Source organism: Monomorium pharaonis, chromosome 2 (genome assembly GCF_013373865.1).
Source record: "Monomorium pharaonis isolate MP-MQ-018 chromosome 2, ASM1337386v2, whole genome shotgun sequence".
In the NCBI taxonomy this organism is placed as follows: Eukaryota; Metazoa; Arthropoda; class Insecta; order Hymenoptera; family Formicidae; genus Monomorium; species Monomorium pharaonis.
Window position 1 is genome coordinate 5,086,762 of NC_050468.1, and position 21,745 is coordinate 5,108,506.

General features: G+C 33.6%; 1 protein-coding gene across 6 annotated transcripts in view; it reads right to left on the minus strand.

Annotated features, from left to right (window-relative positions):
• Positions 1–20,295, minus strand: part of LOC105831304 (serum response factor) — a 32,494-nt gene extending 12,199 nt beyond the window's left edge. For 5 of the 6 annotated variants that reach the window (XM_036283541.1, XM_036283539.1, XM_036283537.1 and 2 more), the window contains exons 1-3: positions 19,565–20,295; positions 10,175–10,426; positions 2,588–2,699 (exon numbers count right to left, since the gene is read on the minus strand). In XM_036283541.1, coding sequence (XP_036139434.1) covers positions 2,588–2,699; positions 10,175–10,426; positions 19,565–20,080 — 880 coding nt within the window. In that variant the 5' untranslated portion in view covers positions 20,081–20,295. Of the gene's footprint in view, positions 1–2,587; positions 2,700–4,622; positions 10,427–19,564 lie in introns of those variants that run through there. The other variant, XM_036283543.1, reaches the window with a different exon arrangement.
• Between the last annotated feature and the right edge of the window lie 1,450 nt (positions 20,296–21,745).

Here is a 21,745-nt window from a genome sequence, read left to right on the forward strand (position 1 = left end):
ATCAGATATTTGTCTGTCAAAAATAAAATAGGACATTCTATACAATCCATGCAAAATGTAGTTCGACGATGATAAATAATATCAATTACCTACATGCAGTTACAAATTTGTTAGTCCTTGTAAAACTATATAACGCATATTAATGATCGCTCGGTGCGAAAGTCCGTTAGTGCCCCCAAAAATCTCTTAAATAGTGTAACCTTATATAGATACACATTTACACGGGAAAATGTCTGTCGCGTGCGCTTTCTACATATTTCCCGTGAACAAACGCGCTTAATTAAAGGCAGATCCGCGCACGGTTCACATCCGTCCATTCGTTCGATAACGATGGCATCTCTCGCACGCGCCTTCGTTATACCGCGGGGATATATTATGCATTCGTCGCTTTCTCGTATAGGGACGTAATAAGTCGGCGGGTAGGCTATTATCGAATTCGCGTGGCGACGGGAGCGACGGCCGGCCGGTCAGTCGGCTCGGCTGGCTGGCTGGCTGGAGGCCGGTCGCGAGAGGGGAAAAAAAAGAAGACGATCGCGATGCGGCGATCGGTTAAGCAGCGCGGTAAAATGGCATCCACGCGACGCATTAGCATCGATATTTATATGTACACCTGCATCCGCGCGCGCGCGCGCGCGCGCGCTCTTTGCGGAGCGCGACATGACGCGAACAGAGCGGCTTTCGACCGGATCCTACTTCCCAGTTAGGCAGCACGGTTGCCGTCTAAGTTTGGTCATCGCCGTGCTGCGCGCGACTGCTTGAGTACTCCCTACACGGATAACCCCGTCATCGCTCGCACGCCTTTCGCATTTTAAATATCCTGTATCCCTCCTCCTTCATCACCTCCCTCCTATCTTTTCTCACGCTTCGCACCCTCCTCCTCGTCCTTGTCCTCCTCCTCCTCCTCCTTCTCCTCCTTTTCTTCTTCGCGCGTCCCCATCCGTATATACCGATGTTCGCGCGTGTGTTTACCCCGCCCGCTGCTCACTCACCTCCAGGTCGGACCAGCTGTTCGTTATCAATGCGCGGTGAGATTAAGCGCGACCGGAATAGTATCGACGACAATTAGTTGACGCAAATGGCGTACAAACGGCGCGAAGGAGGGCAGCTACCGACACGCTCGATTTCACCATCCAGCAATCTCGGATCGTTCTTAATCACGATCTTGATAACAATTTCACGTAAAAACGGTCTTTAGTAAAGAGAGTTAACGTGGTATGAGAAGTTTGCACCGGTTAACTTATGCAATTTATATTTATACAAGACATAACTCAAAAAAATAGTTTTTTTTCTTCAATTTTTAAGTGATAAAAATTGTATAATATTTTTAAAAATAATTGTTGCGATAAATATCACCACACCCCTCTGTATTCCCATTGACTAAAATGCCCTAAAAGTAAAGAGGTCTAAGTCTTCAATCTTTTGTTAAGGTGACATTTTTCGCAATAAATTCTTTTATTACACGTTAAGGAAGACAGGTCTTGTTAGCTTTATTGCTATAATGTATAGATACTTATTAGTATCATTATTATAAATTAATTATTAATTAAATATTTTAATATTACTGTTCTCTTTTACTTAACTTGTAGAACTGTGTTTCAAAACCGAAAATTTATCCGGCGCGCAGTTTAATAAACTTGAAAATGTATATAAAATCACCCAAGAAAAGCAAAATATCATGTTACCAGTAAAAAAAAATCCAGCTATGACCGATCCAAGATCATCTTGAATTTATTTTTGTGTATTATGTTTTAGTGAATGTGCAATAATACATCTCACGACTTCCAACATAACACGATTTGCAAAATGCGCGTAATATAAAAATATATTACGTGGGAGGCCTATCTCTCTATGTGGAACAGCGAAAGGGATCATAAATAATCGTGGCCATGAATGACAGAAAATCGACATAACCGCAGAGCTTAATCTAAATGAACCTTGAGTAAACTCGGGCAGCTAATAATCTTGCCTTTCGAGTGACGAATGATATGATTTACTCCACAATAACGCCATCAATATTCATAACTGCTCCATTTCGCTTGTGCACAAATCAAATCAACGAGATCAAGTGTGCCACTTTTAATCGATCTGTATCTCTCCGTATGTTTAAGTTTCGAAAATTTGAAATTTTTCTATTATTTTAAACAAGAATACCGCAATAGAAGCTGCGGTATAATATTGGTTTGCAACGCTTGACCACTTAAAACTTAAAAAATGCATAATTTTTCTGAATTTCAACACAAAATTACGTGTAGGACATCCAAGAAAAACGTGTATCGTTAGAATTAAATCAGATAACGTACATTCATTTATTTCCATCAAGACTTTAATTTCCTGAATCCTGAACATGTCTCTTTTGCACGACTGAATACGTTTCGTTTTGATCCTGATTTACACAGTTCAAATGAAGACAACAGAAAAGTTGTCATTCTCATATTCGCGACGAATGCTACATATAAATTTTTAATTTTTTAAAAAGCACACTTCACGCATATAAAACTCATAAAAGAGGACAAGAAACCAAGCTGAATTTTAATCAAACACAGCCATCCCCCTCGTGATCTCACGGCGGCCGCACGCGAAAACTCACCCGAATGATTGTTCTTCAGTGAATCCTTGGGGATGACGGGAGAGTCACCGTCGCTGCTCTCACCGTCACTCTCATTGGCGCAGACGTCGGATCTGGGTGACGCGCCGTCCTCCTGAAACCGAGAAGATTAAGATTATCAAATAGTCTCGAATATGAATCGTCGGTAGCGGGGCGCAGGCGGAATCGGAGTGAAGGCGGGAGTATCTCTTCTAACGAGGGAGATCCCGATTCAACAGCGGTGACGCGAGTAAAGAAACGAAGATACGCTATACCAAATGCTACATACGTACGTACAAACAAACGTGCGTACCTACCTACCTACCTACCTACCTACCTACCTACCTACCTATCTACCTACCTACCTACCTAGCGAATGCAGAGAGAGATGCGCGAGTATCTTGTCCGCGCTCCTTATATGGCCATCTCTCGCGGATTCCACTCGCGCGAGTGCACGCGATGCACCCGCGGAAAAGGGGCATTCTCTTCGCGAATTCGCTCATGCGACTCCTCGGAGCCGGGGGAGAACTTATCGCACGAGGCTTTCCGCTTCGGCGTTTCCTCCTCGATCCCGCTTCGCGCGGGAAGCTCGCAACAGAGTCCGCTTGCATGGCGCCGACGAGTACGAGTATCTCACACATTTCCTATTCCTTTGAGTAATGCAGAAATTTCAGTTTCCATTTGTTTCATCTGATGCCGTTCGATTAAACGCTGACAATTATGATTTGTTTTTTTTTTTCAGTTTTATGTAAAAACTACTAGCATTATTATTATAATCACTAAGTAAATATAACAAAAACGATGTATTTTACAGTTGCAGTTCTAATGCATTGTATACGCAAAATATTATAACGGATTAATAATTTTTTGCATCAAAAATTAAAACGCAGATCTCTTCGCTTCCTTTCGTTATAATAAATTAAATGTCTTTATCCTTTTCCTTCTTCTTCTCATTTTAATTGTCTCCATCTTCGAATATTAGAGTTAATCGGCCATAATTCAAATTCTTGTGGGATGAGTTAATATTACAAAGTGTGTGCATAAAAAGACGATTAGAAATTTTAAAAAATTTCAGGACAAAACACATCCGGACTAGTTGATACACCACACGGATCTTTTTTTATTCTCTTCTTCGTTTCCAATAATATTTTCGGCATTTACTGTCATACATTAATTCGCTGACTCATAAACTATATAGCCAGTATTCAGTCGATTCTGACGATTTTAAGACTGTCTTAATATTAAAATGCTAATACAACTCTGTGATTGGTTAATGACATCTTAAGACAGTACTTAAGATATGGTGATCAATAAATCTAAGAATTAATTATCGATTAACTATGAATATCGATCTGATGAGATTTAGCAAATTAATGCATAAAAGGGTACGTAATTATACAGACAGGGAAATTGACATAATTATACAGATTGCAAAAAAGATTTATTTTTCTTCAATTATATTCTATACTCTATTATTAAGTCCTTTCTCGAGTTCTCAACATCGAGGTCTCAAATGATAACGCGTTTTCGGTCTTGCGATTTGCGCAAATCGTTATTTAATTTAGCAATTCCGCGGCTGGATTGGACACATGTGCGAATCATGTCGAGGGAAGTCGAGAAAGTGCGGTACCAATTGGAAAGCTCGAAAAGCCGCAGCACGATGGCAATGAGCGCTCGGCCGTACTCTCTCGCTTCCGTCTACGCGCCTTTTCCCATACGGCTTTTCCTACTATACGGCATACTGCGGAACAGGCAGGAGGGTGCGCGTGTATGTGTAAAGGCGCGACAAAAAGCAGCATTCCTGACTCTTAACTTGGACTCTATATAAGTGTCTGCCATCGCGAACATTGCCTGTATATGGCGACAATCGGGCTTTGACAAAGGTGACCGTATAAGGAACTCCGCTTCCACCTTTCGTGCGTGCGTACGTGCGTGAGTGTGCGATCTTTCTCCCTCCCTCCCCCCCCCTCTCTCTCTCATCTCCCTCGTGGAGGTATCTTGCGGCCCACTTCTATCTTTTTCTTTTTTCCTCCCTTGCTTTTGCCCTCTCTCTTCTAAATGCTCGCTAAGAGGTGATACACCTGGATGCACGTCTTCTTTATTTGTAGTCATAACGAACAAACAAACAAACGAATAATAATATTTATGTAGACCATAAAACTTGTATCAATTAGAGATTGAAATTAAGATTAGATTGAAATTTGACTAATCAAAGAAGAATTTCACTAAATTTAAGATTGATCTTTTTTCTGATTGATTAAATTCTATTAAGTTCAATCGCAATATCTAATTTGATTATGGCTTTACATTGTTAAATTATAAACCATTCTTTGATCCTAAGATATTTGTTGTTCCGAGATACTGAAAGTTCCATGCATATTTCCAAAACTACGCGAGCGCCATCTATGAATAAAACACTAAAAAGCGCACTCTCATAACTAAAGAAATGTTAATAAAAATCATAAAAAATTTACTACAAAAAATACCGCAATACTACTTTAGTTTTTAGCAATTTGTAAATTGACGTTTGTCAAAACTATTCGTTCCTTTTTTCTTTAAAAAACAAAATGGAGAACAACAATCGAAGAAGAAAAACGAGATTCTCCATAAACTGCGTATTGTATGCTATTGTTATTTGCATTTCTTACCTTTTACTTTTATTTTCACACTTTCTTTAAGTGAGCATCAGGCACTTATTCAAGTTTACTTTCGAAAAACGCAAAAAAAAAAAATATTATTTAATATAGCAAGCTACGCGCTTAATATAAACTTGACTCTCGCGTTTAAATTTGATTGACAGAACAGTTGAATAAAGATAAAAAAACGTTGTCAATTGATATAAAATGAAATTATGGAAACACTCAAACGCATATTGTTTTATATTGTGGGATACAATATTTGTAATCTGCATTACATATCATTAACGCTATATCTATATGCTAAAAGACATGCGATAAAAATTACCTACATCCATTGCGCGCATGCGATGCATTACATCTTCTAATCATAGTATTGCGATAGCTTTTTTTTAGTGATTTCGGTCTTCACAAAGCTCGAATTTATCTTGATATTTTATTTCAATGAATAAGCAATATCATCAATGTTTCAAAATCAAAATCATGTTAAGCGATAAAAGATTGACGTTTGTCGATGTTCTATGTGCACATATATCATTAACTAATTTTTAAAAAAGTACATTAAGTAATGGCTAATTGCTTCTGTTAGAATTATATCGAGTGTACTATTTTGATTAAAACACAAACCAATCTTGCGCTTCTATTTTATCTTTAAATATCATATCATTGTTATTATTTTCCAGAATATGTCATACAATAATGATATTAAATTCTCGATAATAATTTACGGTGGTTCTATAGTGCAACGTTAAAAATAAAGGAATCCCTAACACACCGCAGAATGTTTCTGGATCTCTAAATATATCTCGAACCAGATTCTCAAAAATAGGCATATGTTAGGCCCGTGGCCGAAATGCGAAATATAAGATTATAACATCTTCTGTGACCAATGCGTACAGAACTTTTTATTATGGAGAAGATTCAATTAAACGTTTCGATAAAGATAAAAATTATACCGATTTAATAAATACATCGTAGGCTGCAATTATTTTATGATAATACAAACACATTTTCAAATAATTATAAATAATTATCCTAAAATTTACATACAATTACCAAAAAAGTTTACATCTACATCGTGAAAAATATTCTTTTACACGTTTTTATATACTTTTATAATTTTTAATATTTTCGTTATTTACTCAAAAATCAAAAGTAAATATTATCCAACATGAGCTGACAGAAACTTCTTCATGTAAATATAATTATTTAAATAAGTAGGTTATTTAAATTAATACAATTTACACAAAAGAAACTATAAATTTTGAAAAATACCTACCTGGTCTGATAGTACAAAATGTAACATCGTGCGCAATAAGAATTTATCAGCAGAAAATTAAATTCACTTGATCGCAGGGACTATAATATCAAAAATTAATATTTGTATGCTGTGTGTGTGTGTTCATAGACGTAAAAATATATATAAATATTATCACAGTATTTTTTACAATTACTATGCTATGTACAAAAATGCTAAAATACAAACTAATTATATAAAAGAGCCGCATTATTCGCAGATTATCGTTAAAATCATAATCAATATTATTATTGTTATTATTATTATTATCATTATTATTATTATTATTATTATTATTATCATTATTATTATTATCATTATTATTATTATTATTATTTGTACTCTCTGCATGTCGAGATGCGCGGTAGATTACAGTTTTTATATATCTATTTAATCGGAACTCCTCGCTTCTTCTTTTATCTCTACTTTCTTCTCTTCTCTTTTTCACGATATAATACAGAGTGTCAGTGCAACAATACATACACACATACGCATGCACAATGTCGATAAAAAAATCGATATGGGATATAGGAGAAATTGGGGAGGAGGTGGACTAAATTAAAAAATAATCTATAAATACTAGCTACTTATTCTGCGAGAAAAGACAATTCAAATAACTACACATGCTAGTTGCGATACACAACACGTTACACAGCAAACAATAAAAAAAAGAAATAGACGAAACATGACGATGCTCAATAAAAAAAGAATGCGTAACAGTATTAAGCGTGCACCGCTGAATTCGCACTCACACCGCCAATTCGGTGAGTCAAATATCATCGTGAGATAATTTTTTCTAGGGATTCTTGCTCTTCGATAAAGAGATAAATAAGTACATCGAGTCTCTCTCACAAAAGAGAGATAAAACAAAAGAGTATTTTCTGCAACGCGCTTAAGTACGAAAAGAAGTACCGACGCCAATGTTGCGGCCAGCATTATGCGTACGTAAACGGTACTTTTTTTTTGCCTCTAATAAATAAAAAATATCGACCGCTTCAATAAATAATATAATTTAAATTAAATTAAAAAATAAACAAAAAGGGAAAGAGAAAAAAGAAAACAGAGAGCTGTTGAATAAACGAATGCTAAACGAAGTACTAGATCTATTCCATGATTTTCACCGAGTAGTTGATCACACGACGTTACGTTATGTATCTATATAACTGACGATATAATTTATTAATTCAATAATTGTATATAATATAACGATATTTTTTTTCTTCGCAATGTCTTTCTATTGTATGGTGACTCTCGTCGCGCAATGCGTATTGCTGTACATCATCTAATACGTCGAGCTTTGGATTTCGCCTACCACAGAGATCTACCTACAGTACAGACCGATTAATCGCGATCTCGATACTCGTCCCAATACATAAAATCTTACGTGATTTAAGAGATCATCGATCGTGGATGATTTGTCTATGAATCGGTCCTGAAAGCGCTGATGGCGGATTTACGTTTTTTCACTATGCAATCTTCTCAAATGGAAGTTTTATTCTATTTTGCACATTTAAACGATACAACACATTTCCACCATTTCGCGCGCGAAAGCGCAAAGTTCGAAGCACACAATATTTATTCGAGATTCACCGACAAGATGTTTACTCACATTTTGTAAAAGAATTCCTTGAGAATTCTCGGATTTTCTAGGAATTTTATCAAAATTCTAGGTAAGATTAAAGATTTTTATTGCAACAAATTTATTTCATTATATCTCTCTTTTTTATAGAAATAAAGAAAAATTAATAGAACTGATTGAGATTTGAATTCGGGATCCTTCGTTCTCATTCCTGGAACCTAATAGCATATTACACCATGACTACTTCACTGCTTTTATAATAATTTCATCTATGAATTTTAATTAGCTTAATAATTAAGGCTACTTTAATCAGCCTTATGCTCTTTTCTATTTTCTTTTTAATATTATTTAATCATAAAGAAAAGCCACTTATTTTGAATATTATTATAAATTTCAAAAAGTATTAAAATAAAATAATGTGAACTAAATATTGCATAAAACGATCTGTCAAAACGATCAATACATAATTCTAGTTCATGGGGTAAACATATAATGACAATTTATAATACATATATTGTTTCTACTATACTAATTTTTTTATTAAAAACTCACGAGTCATATAAAAATATACGGAATGTTGAATGGAAATGTCATATTCATTATTAATTAATTTTGCATTATCAAGAAAAAAATAATCAAAGAAATAATTTTGTCTCGGAAAAAAGAGAGATAGAATTTAAACTTAAAAGTGAAAGTCCAAAAATTGTCTTAATATCCATAAAAATCTATGATTTGTAAGGAAAAAAGATAAATTCCCTGAAAACTCTAAATTTTTATCGATTTTTTTCTGATAGTAAACACCCTGACCAATATATATGTGTACAATACATATATACATATACATATACACACACATATACATGTGTATGCGTGTATGTAACGTATGGATATATATATTTAAGTAAAAACGTGTCGATAGATTGGACTAGATTTGCGCACATGGGATCGGTCGTAGTCATGTACGGCCGAACGCTGAAAAATATTTGATCACAAGGGGAAGCCTATGATCGCTTTCGCGCGTCCATCGTATATAATTTAATAAATACCATACGTGATTCTACGGCACACGCTCGCCATCTAAAGGAAAATTACGTCAGTGATACACACGATGCCCGAAGAGAAATTATTTCGGTATCTGAAAGCCGAGCGCGACTTCGTGCATTGGCGTATACTAAAATAGTTGTATGCCTTATTTTTCAAGGGAGAGCGGAGATTAATTATGGGAAAAAAAATGAAACACGCACCAAAGTCTTGTGATGTTAAAACACATTTTAAAAAAACATTAAAACGATTTCTGAAATCGCAATTGAGTCAAATTGAAATCTAATTCAATTAACGCGCGCCCAATCATTGTACTTGTACGTAATATACATTGCACAAGTTTTCTTAACTATTCACGTCACTCTGTCATGGTGCGAATAAAGTTTGTACCGAAGTTTGTACCCATGTGACCAAATGACTAATTTAATATAAAATTTTCTTTGATCCCCAGCTGGGTCCAGTGAAAAAATTCCAAACGCTATAAGTAGCTGCATGTATCAATCACAACATGGTCGAACGAGATGCCCCTGAAATCTCCTCTTTTTTCCGAATACATTCGGATTCACAGCAACAACTAAATAATGTCGACATCAATAATGTCGAATATATTCGCGACGCGGTCTCTATGCTTCCGCCAACTTTTGACCGTCTTGGAACGTGAAATGCGGCGGCGGACAGAGCGCGTACTACCGTTGGGGGTGCGAGTGCGACATATGGGGATGATAGGCGGCGTGATGGGGCGGCAGGGGCGAGGGACATGATTGCTGGTATGGGCCCCCGGCGAGCATTGGGCCCGGGCTCGAGCACGGCACAAGGTGCGAACTCGGCGAGGCGGCCGCGTGTGCATGCGCTATGAGATGCGCGTGCTGCGCGTGCGAAGGTGGCGCGTGCTGCGAGCCCGGCGGCGGCGGTGGCGGCGGCGGCGGCGGATGAGCCCCCGCAGTCGGGCCGCCCGCTGGCCCGCTGCCGGGCCCGGTACCAGGATAGCCGGCGTGCAGCGAGCCACCGTGCGGCGAGCCGTACACCAGTTGCCTTACTTTCTGCTCATCGTCGGCGATATTGTACGTCAGCTCGGTCTCCTCAAAGCCAGTGGCTGACATCCTCTGGTCGCCCGATGAGCCTGATGGCGGCGGGTCCGGACTGTTAAGACACGTCTGAATCAACGCCTTGCCGGCTTCGCTGGTGATCATTGGCTGCAGTTTACGTGTCGCGAATGTGTACACGTGCCCGGTTTCGCTCGCCACTAGTAGCATCACCTGCGTACCGGTCAGCGTCGATAGTTCGTATGCCTGCAAATATGTCAAATGAACAGCTCGTTAATTGCCGAGAAATTTATTTGTTTCATATCCAATCACTTTAGAATAGTTTATTTAGTTTTTCTTTTCTCTACCCCCTCCCCCCCCCACACACATACACGCGCGCGCGTCCGCGCATACGCAAAATACACTAAAAAAGCATAAATATATTTTACGATATATTTATTGTACGATGCTTTTATAATAATATGTTACGTAAGGCGTTCTTTTTGCGTTTTACGATAAATTATTGTAATGTTTTACACTATAATGCATAACTCACGAAATATTAGAATATGAAATATTAGAAAATATTTGTGTTCTTTAAAATGAAAAGATTAAATATACTAATGACATACATGTTAAGATACTATAATAATTCATTATGTCTTATGTCAGCTATATTTACATATTTTGTATCATTCTACGATCTACATATTCGTCATCGCACGTGAAAGTTGTTATCACATAAAGATCATCAGTTGGAGATAATCGTGTTTATCACTCTTGCGTAAATTCGTTTGAAATTCGATTGAAATTAAATTCGTCCTGATCGATTCCATCTGTCTATCGTATGTTCCAACTAATCACGATCTTTTGTTTGTATAACCGAATAATATAATAAAAACAATTTTAAAAACTGATCTTCTAAAAGTTTTACTGACTAACACTATATAAAACAAATGTTAACATGAAGAATAACTTTCAAGTTAAAAGAAATGCTATAAATATGAACAACGAAAACTTAATCGTGTCGTAAAGCATTTAAATAGTCTTGCATAAAGATAAATGTTTTAAAAGTGATCACTGTGTAACATTTCTTGCAAAATATTTACATCTACATATATGATTTTATGTTAATATCCGATCTGTATAAATATTCATAAGAATAAAATTGACTAATTGCTTTCAAATATTATTTCTTAATGTTATTTACAATTCTAGTAGCCCTGATCTACAGGGATTAACAAATAAAAATAAGAATAATAAATAACTTTTTTCTTTAGGGAAGAGAGAAAAAAGAAAAGGGAAGAATATTATATAAAACATATTATCAATCTAAAAAAAATTAAATTGTGCGTAACATAACACGACTTTAATTAGTATCATAATCAAATTTTAAGAATATGAATAAATATCATCGCAATGTAAAGATGTATATCTTATCTTAAGCAGATGTAGTGTGTATATTTGTATTTATATATTCTTCCCAGAAATGTATCCTTCACATATTATACTTAAAAAATGTTTTGCGAAACGCGTAAAAACTTAGTTATATTAATTCAATTTCAATTTCTGTAACCAATACGAGTCTTTTAGTATTTCTTATTAAAGCATAATCTAAAACATTCATAGATTTAATTCAATATATTATGTTTTGATATGGATATCTAATTAAAATCTAAAAATAAAAGATTAAATTCTATCCAGTCAATTAGATGATTAGTAATCATTTTTTTATATGTGCCCTTCTTCGTTTCAATATGTTCTCTGTAAATACAGTTTTAATCACATATCTTTAACTAAACATGAATTTTTTTTGTTTTTGGCAAGATGCAAGTTGCTTTAATTCGAATCTTTTGTCCAAATAATCTAGTTTTATATCTTAGTATTTCTTGTTGGTATCATTCCATTCTAAATTATGAAAACTTTAATACATTTGTTATGAATCTTTTTTACTATGTAGTAAGAATGTCTCAAATGTCATTCTAAACATAACATGCAAATATTTATTTAAATTGTGGTGCAAACATTCATGTAAATTTTGATGTAACAGTATAAAATTGTAATATCTTGAATCATTGCCTTAATAATAATTGATCAATTGCGTTCTGCTTTTGGCAAAATAAGCGACATATTGCCGCAATTTTTAAAACATCAGAAGACTTCTTTCTTCTACTGACAGCATTGTCGTAAGGTATCTTTGAATATATACTTCATCATTTTTTTAATCTTCAAATTTCATCACTATGCAAACAATATGCAGAAATATGTCTATTTGGGGCATTTTTAATATTGTATATTTCTATAATACTATATATATATATATATATATATATATATATCGCTTATATATATTTATATAAGCGATTAATATACGAAACAATTTCCATTATTTTCAATGACTTAGCTCTATCTATCGGACAGCTAATAGTATCTCGCGAAAAAAACAGTAAACTTGATTAAGTAATCAATGTTTTTGGGGATTTTTAAAAAATAATTCTACTATTTCAAAATGGTTATCAGCCATATAATAATGGAGCGATCAAAATAGATAATAATTCGATGAGGCTAGATCTGATAAATAAAGTTGCATGAGAGAGAATTTCCCAACTCAATCTATGACATCCTTCTCTTTTGCGACATATGGTCGAGTGTTGTCGTGCTGTAAAATCACTTGTTTAGTTCCGTTTCTAGTAGGTCTTTCTAGTTTCAATGGTTTGTTCAAACGAATAATACTGTTGATAATATTTTGCAGTACGTTTGAACAAAATTAAGTAGCTCTTAGTACACCACACCTTTTATATTCCACTAAACAGTAAATTTTTTTTGGTGTGGGATATTGAGCTTCGAATCGATGGCTTGTCAGAATCTATCCATGATTTTTTTAAACTTTTTTTTGCTTTGGAATAGTCGAACAAAACGGTTTATTAAATTTAAATAAATCTTTCTCTATATGTATAAATATCCATTATTATAATTGGCGCAAAATATTTTGATATCATTATTTTTGTGGAGAAAGTTAATGTGTATTACTTAGGTTGAATTTTATCCAAAGTATTATCTTAGATTTTGTACACAATACAATACAATTTTGTATTCAATAGATTTTGTATATGATACATATATGAATGATATATATATCATTTATATATGTATCATGCCTTCGGCACATGATACGATTTTTCATGTTAGCACGCATACGAGACGTCTTACGATTGGGTTACAATTGGTAACATAATCATTCGACCCAATCAGGACACGTAATAAGATGTCTCGTATGCGATCTAGCATGAAAAATCGTATCGTGTGCCGAAGGCTTCATTCTGGTTGAATAAAAAGTATTAGTTTGGATTTATTTAATTACATAAATAAATTAAAAAAGTGATTTTTTCCAACCATAAAGGTATATATCACTTAGGTCGAATTTGATAAAAAATACTATTTAGAATTTGTGCTTTTTATCCTTAAAGAAACCATATGGCGTCTATTTTTATCTTTTTTAAAAAGGTAATTTTGTTTGGGTAATATATATACAGGTTGATTGAGACCCACGATGCCCGCCCACTGCGCGTTTATTCACAAATCTATTTAGCAATGTTTTTCAAAATTTTATGTAATCGATTTTAATTGTTTCCCGTTCGTTGTACTTATCTCGATGCTTTCTATTTTTTATATGTATATGTATATGTTTTATATATATATATATATATATATATATATATATATATATATGTATATACATATAATAAAAAAAAACATATATATATATATATATATATATTTAAGTACATATGTACTCCCTTCCAATCATTTTGAAATTTAAATATGTCATACTAGGGAAATCATAGATTTTTCCTACAAAGAATGGTGATAATGACCCATTTGAATCCTTTAAAAAAAAATTCAAAAAAATTTTTACAATTTTTTTTGACCCATATTTCTTGAAAAAAAAAGTTCCGTAATTTTCCGTATAACATTGTGGGATTAAAACCAATAACATATTTTTTTATCAAAATCGGATCAGCCGTTTTCAAAAAAAAATTTTTTTTCGATTTTCTTCTTTCTCCCATAACTCCCATAAAAATTATTTTTCAGATATAATACTTGAAGAAATTTAATCTCACATCAATGTCAATTTTTTATAAAAAATCTCAAATTCGTGCGTGGGCAGCACACATGTTTATCCTATTATGCCCTTTATTCATCTTCCTCTGAGAGTTCTAGGTTTTTCCAGATTTATTCAAAATTCCAGGTAAGATTAGAAAATTTGTAAATACAGTTTTCAATAAATAAAATTAATTAATTTTATTTTTTAAATATTTTTTGTTTAGTCTTATATTTAAAAAATTTACTCAAATTTTGAATATTAAATTTTAGCAAATATTTAAAAAAATAATATAAATTAAATAGCATATAACAATTTATTCACAATAATGTAGCTTGTTAATAGTACAGAACACGTGATTAAATATACTAGTTTAGATTTTTAGAATAATGTACTTTCTTTTTTGATGTCACTGATTTTTTAATAAAAACTCGTGAATCACACAAGAAAGTACATAAATATACATGGATGTGTATGCTATATTTATTGCTAATCAAATATTATTTTTATTATAAAGAATTATATAAAACAGTATAAAAAAATTATTTATTTAGAAAGATAAAATTTAAATTTAAAAATAAAATTCCAAGTTTCCTTGAGTTCCAATAAAAATCCATAATTTTCAAAGATAAAAAAAAATTTCCTAAAAATTCCAGATTTTCCCCAATAATACAGATTTTATTTATCAAATAAAAAAAAATAAATAATGTTTACAATTTCTACGAACATCAACTTGTACGCATCTATAAACTCCTGTTTCATAGTTAATTCTTACATTTAAAATTGTCTTCAGATGTTCTCGACCAATTATAGAGCTGTATTAAAATCATATAACATTACTTAAAACAATTTTAAAATAAGAGTCAACTATTTGTACCAGCCATAGTGTTTTGAGAATGTAGATACTAACAAACCTCAAGAGACCGCAAGAAAATATTTAATTTTAAAATAAAGTTATAGTTATTAAATGTGTAAAAGCACCAAAATAATGTGCACATTTTTTGTGTGTATACTCAGAGAGAAAGAGTTCTTTGAATTTTTATAAACTGTTTTGTTCGACTATTCCAAAGCATATATTTCTTTGTTTTTAACAAATTTTATTAAAGAGAATCTATTTAAAATTTATTAAAACCAAAGAAATATATGTTTTGCAATAGTCGAACAAACTGTTTATTACATATAAAGAAATCTTTCTCTTTATGTATGTGTATGTTTATATTTAGATAAATAATTAAAAATTTTCTAAATTTTGCAATCCTAATTTTGATTATTTTTTGTAAGAAATATATTTTTTCTCGATAACTATAATTAACTAATTTAATATTTTGTAAAAAATAATTAAAATTAAAATTGCGAATTTTTCTCAACTGTTAACACAAATTACCATTAATAAATGAATAATATTAAAAAATATTATTTTAACACACAACATTATTTATTTATTTATTTATAAACAACATCGTCAAAATATATTTTTTCAACTATGAACATAAAAATAATGCAGCGTTCCACATTATTACATTACTTTTATAAAAAAAGATGTTTGTTTAAAATAGTAATTATAAAACAAAACAATAAGGATAAAATAATAAACTAGAAGACGGGAGAAAGAGAATGCAGTTCAGAATTAAAAGTTGCCTTTCTGTAGATAATCAATTTTATTTAAATCTATCCTCGAAAGATACATAAATATTACAAAAAGAGAAAAAGATTAGTGTAGAAATTATTCTCTTAGGAACAACAGGCCATGAATACTTGATCTCATCTCTTAAATCCAAAATTTTCCAATTCGTTCACATTCGCGCGATATTGTATAAAATGTTTAATCGATTTGATAACAATGGATTTTGATTGTTACTCTAATTTTGACATTAGAATTGTGTTCATCATGTGATAAACTGTTCAATATTCTCTATGTCGGGTTATTTACATATATATTTATGCCTTTCTTTTCTAAGCAAGAAAATAAATATCATCTTCGTTATTTATGTACATTAATTTTAAATATACTTAACTACATACTTTAAATATACTTACAATTAACCCAAGAGAGTTAAATACATTAAATTTTAAACAACAGTAATGAAGAAAAATCGTATTAATAAAAAAACGTGCGTGACAATAATAGTTGACAAAGATAAAATAAAATTTTAAGATTTTTTAAGATATTAATTAGTAAGATAATTAAACAAAAAAAAAATAGACAAATACTTTATAAAATTGCAGAAAAAATAAAAGATTTCAAAAGTTTCTATCAATTGAAATTTTGCACCGTAGTTTTAGTTGTAATGATTTTCAGATCTTTTATTTTTGACGAGATTTTACAAAAATATCAAGCGAAAAATTATCTGTTTTAAGATAACATCATAAAATTGTTATCCATGTATATTTTATTCGATATACGTATTGCAAACACGACCTACGAGCAGTTAGGGTTATATGAAATGCGTCCAAACATCAATACTAAAGATGCATGAAGATACATGGCTCAATGATTAAATATGGTGCTATACGCAGACATTATTATTATTATTATTATTATTATTATTATTATTATTATTATTATTATTGATCAGACGAAAATTATTATCATTATTAATCTTAAATGTATTTTTAAATTTTAATAATATTAAAATAATCTTAAAACATAATTTTTAAATACTTTAAAACATTTACAAAATAAATTATTTTTTATGTTATAAAATTAATGTTTAAAAAAATTAATTTGTTACAAAATAAAAGTATACACTTAGAGCCTATTGTTTCAACTTCTTGGTAAACTTACCCATTAGATAAGCATGTGTAGATCTTCATTTTTTTCTGAATAAAGACAGACGTATTTACCTGATATGTAAATTTACCAAGAAGTTGGAACAACTGGCCCTTAATGTTCTTTTAATTTTTTTTTAAGTATTATATGTTTATTTAAAAAAATATTTTTTGTATTTATTTCATAAACACTCTATATAAAAAAATTATCTTCAATTTGTTATTGTAATTTTATAACAATATACTTTTAAAAATTTTTTTAATATATTATATACTTCTTCGTCATTAAGAATACATATTTAGGATAAGTATTTAGGACATTAAACACAAGCGTTTTAAATTGTCCAGATACTGGTTTATTCAAACGCTTAATAAGTTTTTATTATTTTGAAATAATTAAAAAATTGGTCTTATTTATATATATGTACATATTATATTTCATATTTCATATATTTAATTATTTAAATTATTTTATGTTCTTAAAAATTTTTTTTTTAATTAAACAATTTTATATCGTTATATGGCTGATTACTGAGATATTTACCTTATTTATTTCCAAAATTAAATTCATAATATGTAGATAAAACTTTAACATTACTTTAATTTTTTCAGATAACACACAATATTTATGATAACTTTATTCACATAATTATACACATAAATATACACATTATCATTTATTTTTTTTGAAATATTATATAATATAAAAATATCTAAATATGATATATAAATAAAAAAAGATCATAAAATCTTTATTCAATATTCATTAAAATATAGACTAAATATTACATCTTATACACAATGTATATAAGATAAAAATAAATAAATATGAAATAAAAAAATTAATATTAAAAAGTAATGTTCTATAATTATATCTTATACATAAATATTTTTTATATATTATTTTTGACAAATCTGTGTAATATGTTCAATTTATGATCGCAAAAATATTTATAAAATATTTTGATAAATAGAGGATGATCGCTAATACTTAAGATACGGCTTCGTTTTTGGATAGTATTTCTTAAACAAAAGTTAAAAATAAAATTTTAAAACAAAAATATAATATAAAGTGTCTTCCACCATATGGTATAGTAGTTTTTTAATACTGTTTAATATTTTATATAATGTAATAATTAATATTTTCGCAACATAATAAAAAATAAACGTTTAAAAAATTTGGTTCCAAAACTGACATAATAGGCTACATTTTATTTTCTTTTCCTTTAACATGAGCCATTTGTACAAAATATTTACATGTTAATGTATATGAGAATTCCTAAAAGTTTTTACTTCAACGCAAAACATTTTTCGTTGACTATACAATACTTTATGCTGTTCCGCAAAACGCAACATGTAGCACGACGAAGAACAACTATATATAAAAGTTACATCTATTTTTAATAGATTTTATATAGAAAAAATAAATATATAAATGAGTTTTTATTCCTTTAATTGATTGTAAGCAAATCATATTAATAATACAACGTAGCTTAGTTTTCAAGAAATAAGGGAATACCGTTTTAGAAGGCCTGTATCAGTATAGCGACTTTTTATATTTATAAAATATTCAAATAATTATTATAATATTCTGTAAATCTCTCTCTTATAAATATTGTGTGTTGTATCTGTCCGAATTGTATCAACAGTGAGGTTCTTTTTCCTTAATTTTTTTGTAATTAAGAAAAAAAAAAGATTTTTCTTCTAAAAAATATATATAAAATAACCAATACTAAACTAGTGTCATTTTTTTTCCTCAGTATTTCCAAGAATTTTTTTTCATAATATTCATTTACAATATTCGAGAATTAATTATTAGATTATCGGTAAAACCAGCAATCAATTTCGAATTTAAGACGTAGCGACAGTATTACGCCGACAGATCTCTCTTTCTTTTTTTCATGTCCTAATTAAAGAAAAAAAATCATGAAGGAATCGGGAGAGATTCATGTTGCCCGTGTGGTTTACCTCGACACAAAGATGCACAAAAAGTTAATCGGAGTGAACGCTAACTGGCAGCTCTAAGTGCGAGTAACCGGTCCCTCTTAGCGAGCGTGTAATAGCCGCGGAAGAGAGTTGCGAGCGCTGTCACTCGTAAATCGCGGGTGCGCGGGCGCGCATTGGAGCCCTCGCGCAGCATCCTGTCGTTGCGACAATCGAAGAGAAAACGCGCGAGAAACACATTGCACACACGTTGGCATGCTCAAAACCCTCCTCCTCCTCCTCCTCCTCCTCCTCCTTCTCCTTCTCCTTATCCTCCTCCTCCTCCTCCTCATCATCATCATCATCATCATCACTATCATCATCATCATCGTCGTCGTCGTCGTCGTCGTCGTCACCATCATCATGTGGATATTATTTTCAGAGTTTAAAGCGCGCATACACACGTGCCCTTTTTTCCCCTCTTTTTCTCCCTCTCTCGGAACACTCAAAGTTACAAGAGACGCAAAAGAGGTGGGAATTATTATGAATCCACAAAGGAAGATTTTATCACGCAGGTAGTCGATAGATTCGTTGGTGCGCACGATACAAACCTTCTTCATAATGCCGGTCTTCCTCTTGGAAAACGTGGTGTATCTCCTGAGCTTATTGTCAATGTACTCCATTTTAATTTTAACCCGGCCCTTGGTCTTCTTGCCGTTCGAAGGGGGCGACTTCTTCGGCTGGCTCAGACTGGTGAAGGACTCGTCAAGATTATCGGGCACGCAGTCGCCTGGCATACCACCAGCAGCGGACATGCTCTGCGAGAGCGACTGCTGCCGCGCCGCCGGATTGTTACCGTCGTCGCCGTAGCAAACGTCGGACGTGGTGCGCTTGATGCCTCGCTGAATGGAGCCGACGCCTGGCGTCGCGGCGCCCGCGGCTGACATCATAGTGGCGCCGCCGCCGCCGCGGCCTATCTGGGAAGCCGCCGCCGCCGCAGCAGCCGCCGCTAGCTGGGAGGTGGACGGTCGGCCGTAAATCTCCGCGCCAGTATCGCTCCCGATCATCCCCATGTTGTAGCCGAGGCTCGCGTACCGACCGTCTCTTCCGCCGCTAGGGTTGTCCATCGCGACGTCGGCGCGCACATTTAATCCCTTCCCCACGACAGCGGCGCGTCTTCGCGACGGGATCGCGTGCGGAACTCGGCGTAGGCTCCACCACGTGACCGATCATCTAGAGAGGCACGGGACAACAACACACACCGTACGAGTGCTCCCCGCGTACTGAATGCTCGAAGCGGAGTATCGGAGTAACTTGACCTACGTGCCTAACCACGACGGCGCGGCGCGGCAGTGATGCCACACCGCGTGTCGCTGCGCTGCGCGGTCCGATGTTCTCCCCCCACCGTTACGCGACCACGCCGTCGGGAACTAGTCCGCCGTAGGGCCGTGGCCGCGATCGGATGGCGATCCGCGCCGAAATCGACATCGAAAAATCGCCCGGGCTCCGCACCCTCATATACGATCACCAGATCGCCCGTACGCGTCTCCGTTCGCCCGATATTCGGCCGTGAGTGCAACCGCGGAGTGGTACACTGCGCGCCGAGAGGGCGTCCCCGGCTGCCATATTTAGAAGTAGACGTTACCATATTAGGGAAAGTTTGCCAAATATGGTGAACAGAGGTGGTCCTTCCTTTTCGAATGATCGCACGGCGCGCCGCTATGAAACACCAATCCAACTGACAGTAGCGCTTCCTGCACGCCTTTCCGGCCCTCCCTGGCCGATCCATATTTCTCTTCGCGATACGTGATCGCAAATCGTAGCGATCGACCATATAGCAGTTACGGAATGTAAACGCGCTTCCGAGTTTATTGTACCGGCGACGAAGCGTCTGCTGCACGCGAACTTTCGGCAAGGCATTAATCGGAAAAGGAGGGAGGAAATAAGAGATGAAATGAGTGCCCTTAGGCACTTGTATATCTCGTTCACGGAACTTTAATGAGACGCTAATGACATTCCGCTGTCAGACAAATCGGCGATCAAAACGATTTCGCAATTGATTTAAGATCGAGAGATTAGAGAAGTTTTTTTTTCAATTCATCGATTGATTAATTGCAAATGGAGCTTTTACAGAGCAAAGTTTCATTTACGTGATCAACTGATGAATTAAAAAAAAACTCGCCTATTGTCTCTAATAACAATGATTGATATCGCGTGTAAAATCCTCAAATAAAGAACATTTTGTAGCTTATAAACATCGAGATCATAGTTGATTTTTTTTTCAGCATTTTAACAGCATAATCTCTAAAATACTACAGAATCTCTCAAATCTGATCCAATTTCTGGATCTTTAGATAATGTTTCAGACAAAAATTGTAGGATATTAAGGGGGATAAATGATGAAAATATGGAATTGAACTTGAGAGATCTTTCAAGATCAGGTCAACATGATTAATGGTTTTTTTAATGAGAGCTCCTATTTTTATTATATATTCTTGTAGCCCTTGTCGAGACGTTTTCAAGACACTCTCTACTTGTGTATTTTGCACAAGTCACTCCCAAGATAAAGCTTCAAAGTTGATATACCGCTGACATTCGCATTACTCGATGTACACTGCGGGGAAGTTTCTTAATCGATTTGTACATCACATATAAGTAGCCCAATTCCATATCTTCATCTGTCCTCTTTAATATCCTAAATCTTTTGTCTGAAACATTTTTCTATATCTAAAGTTGTTTCTAAGATCCAGGATGGGTGGGTCAAACTTTAGAGACACCCTATATACAACTCT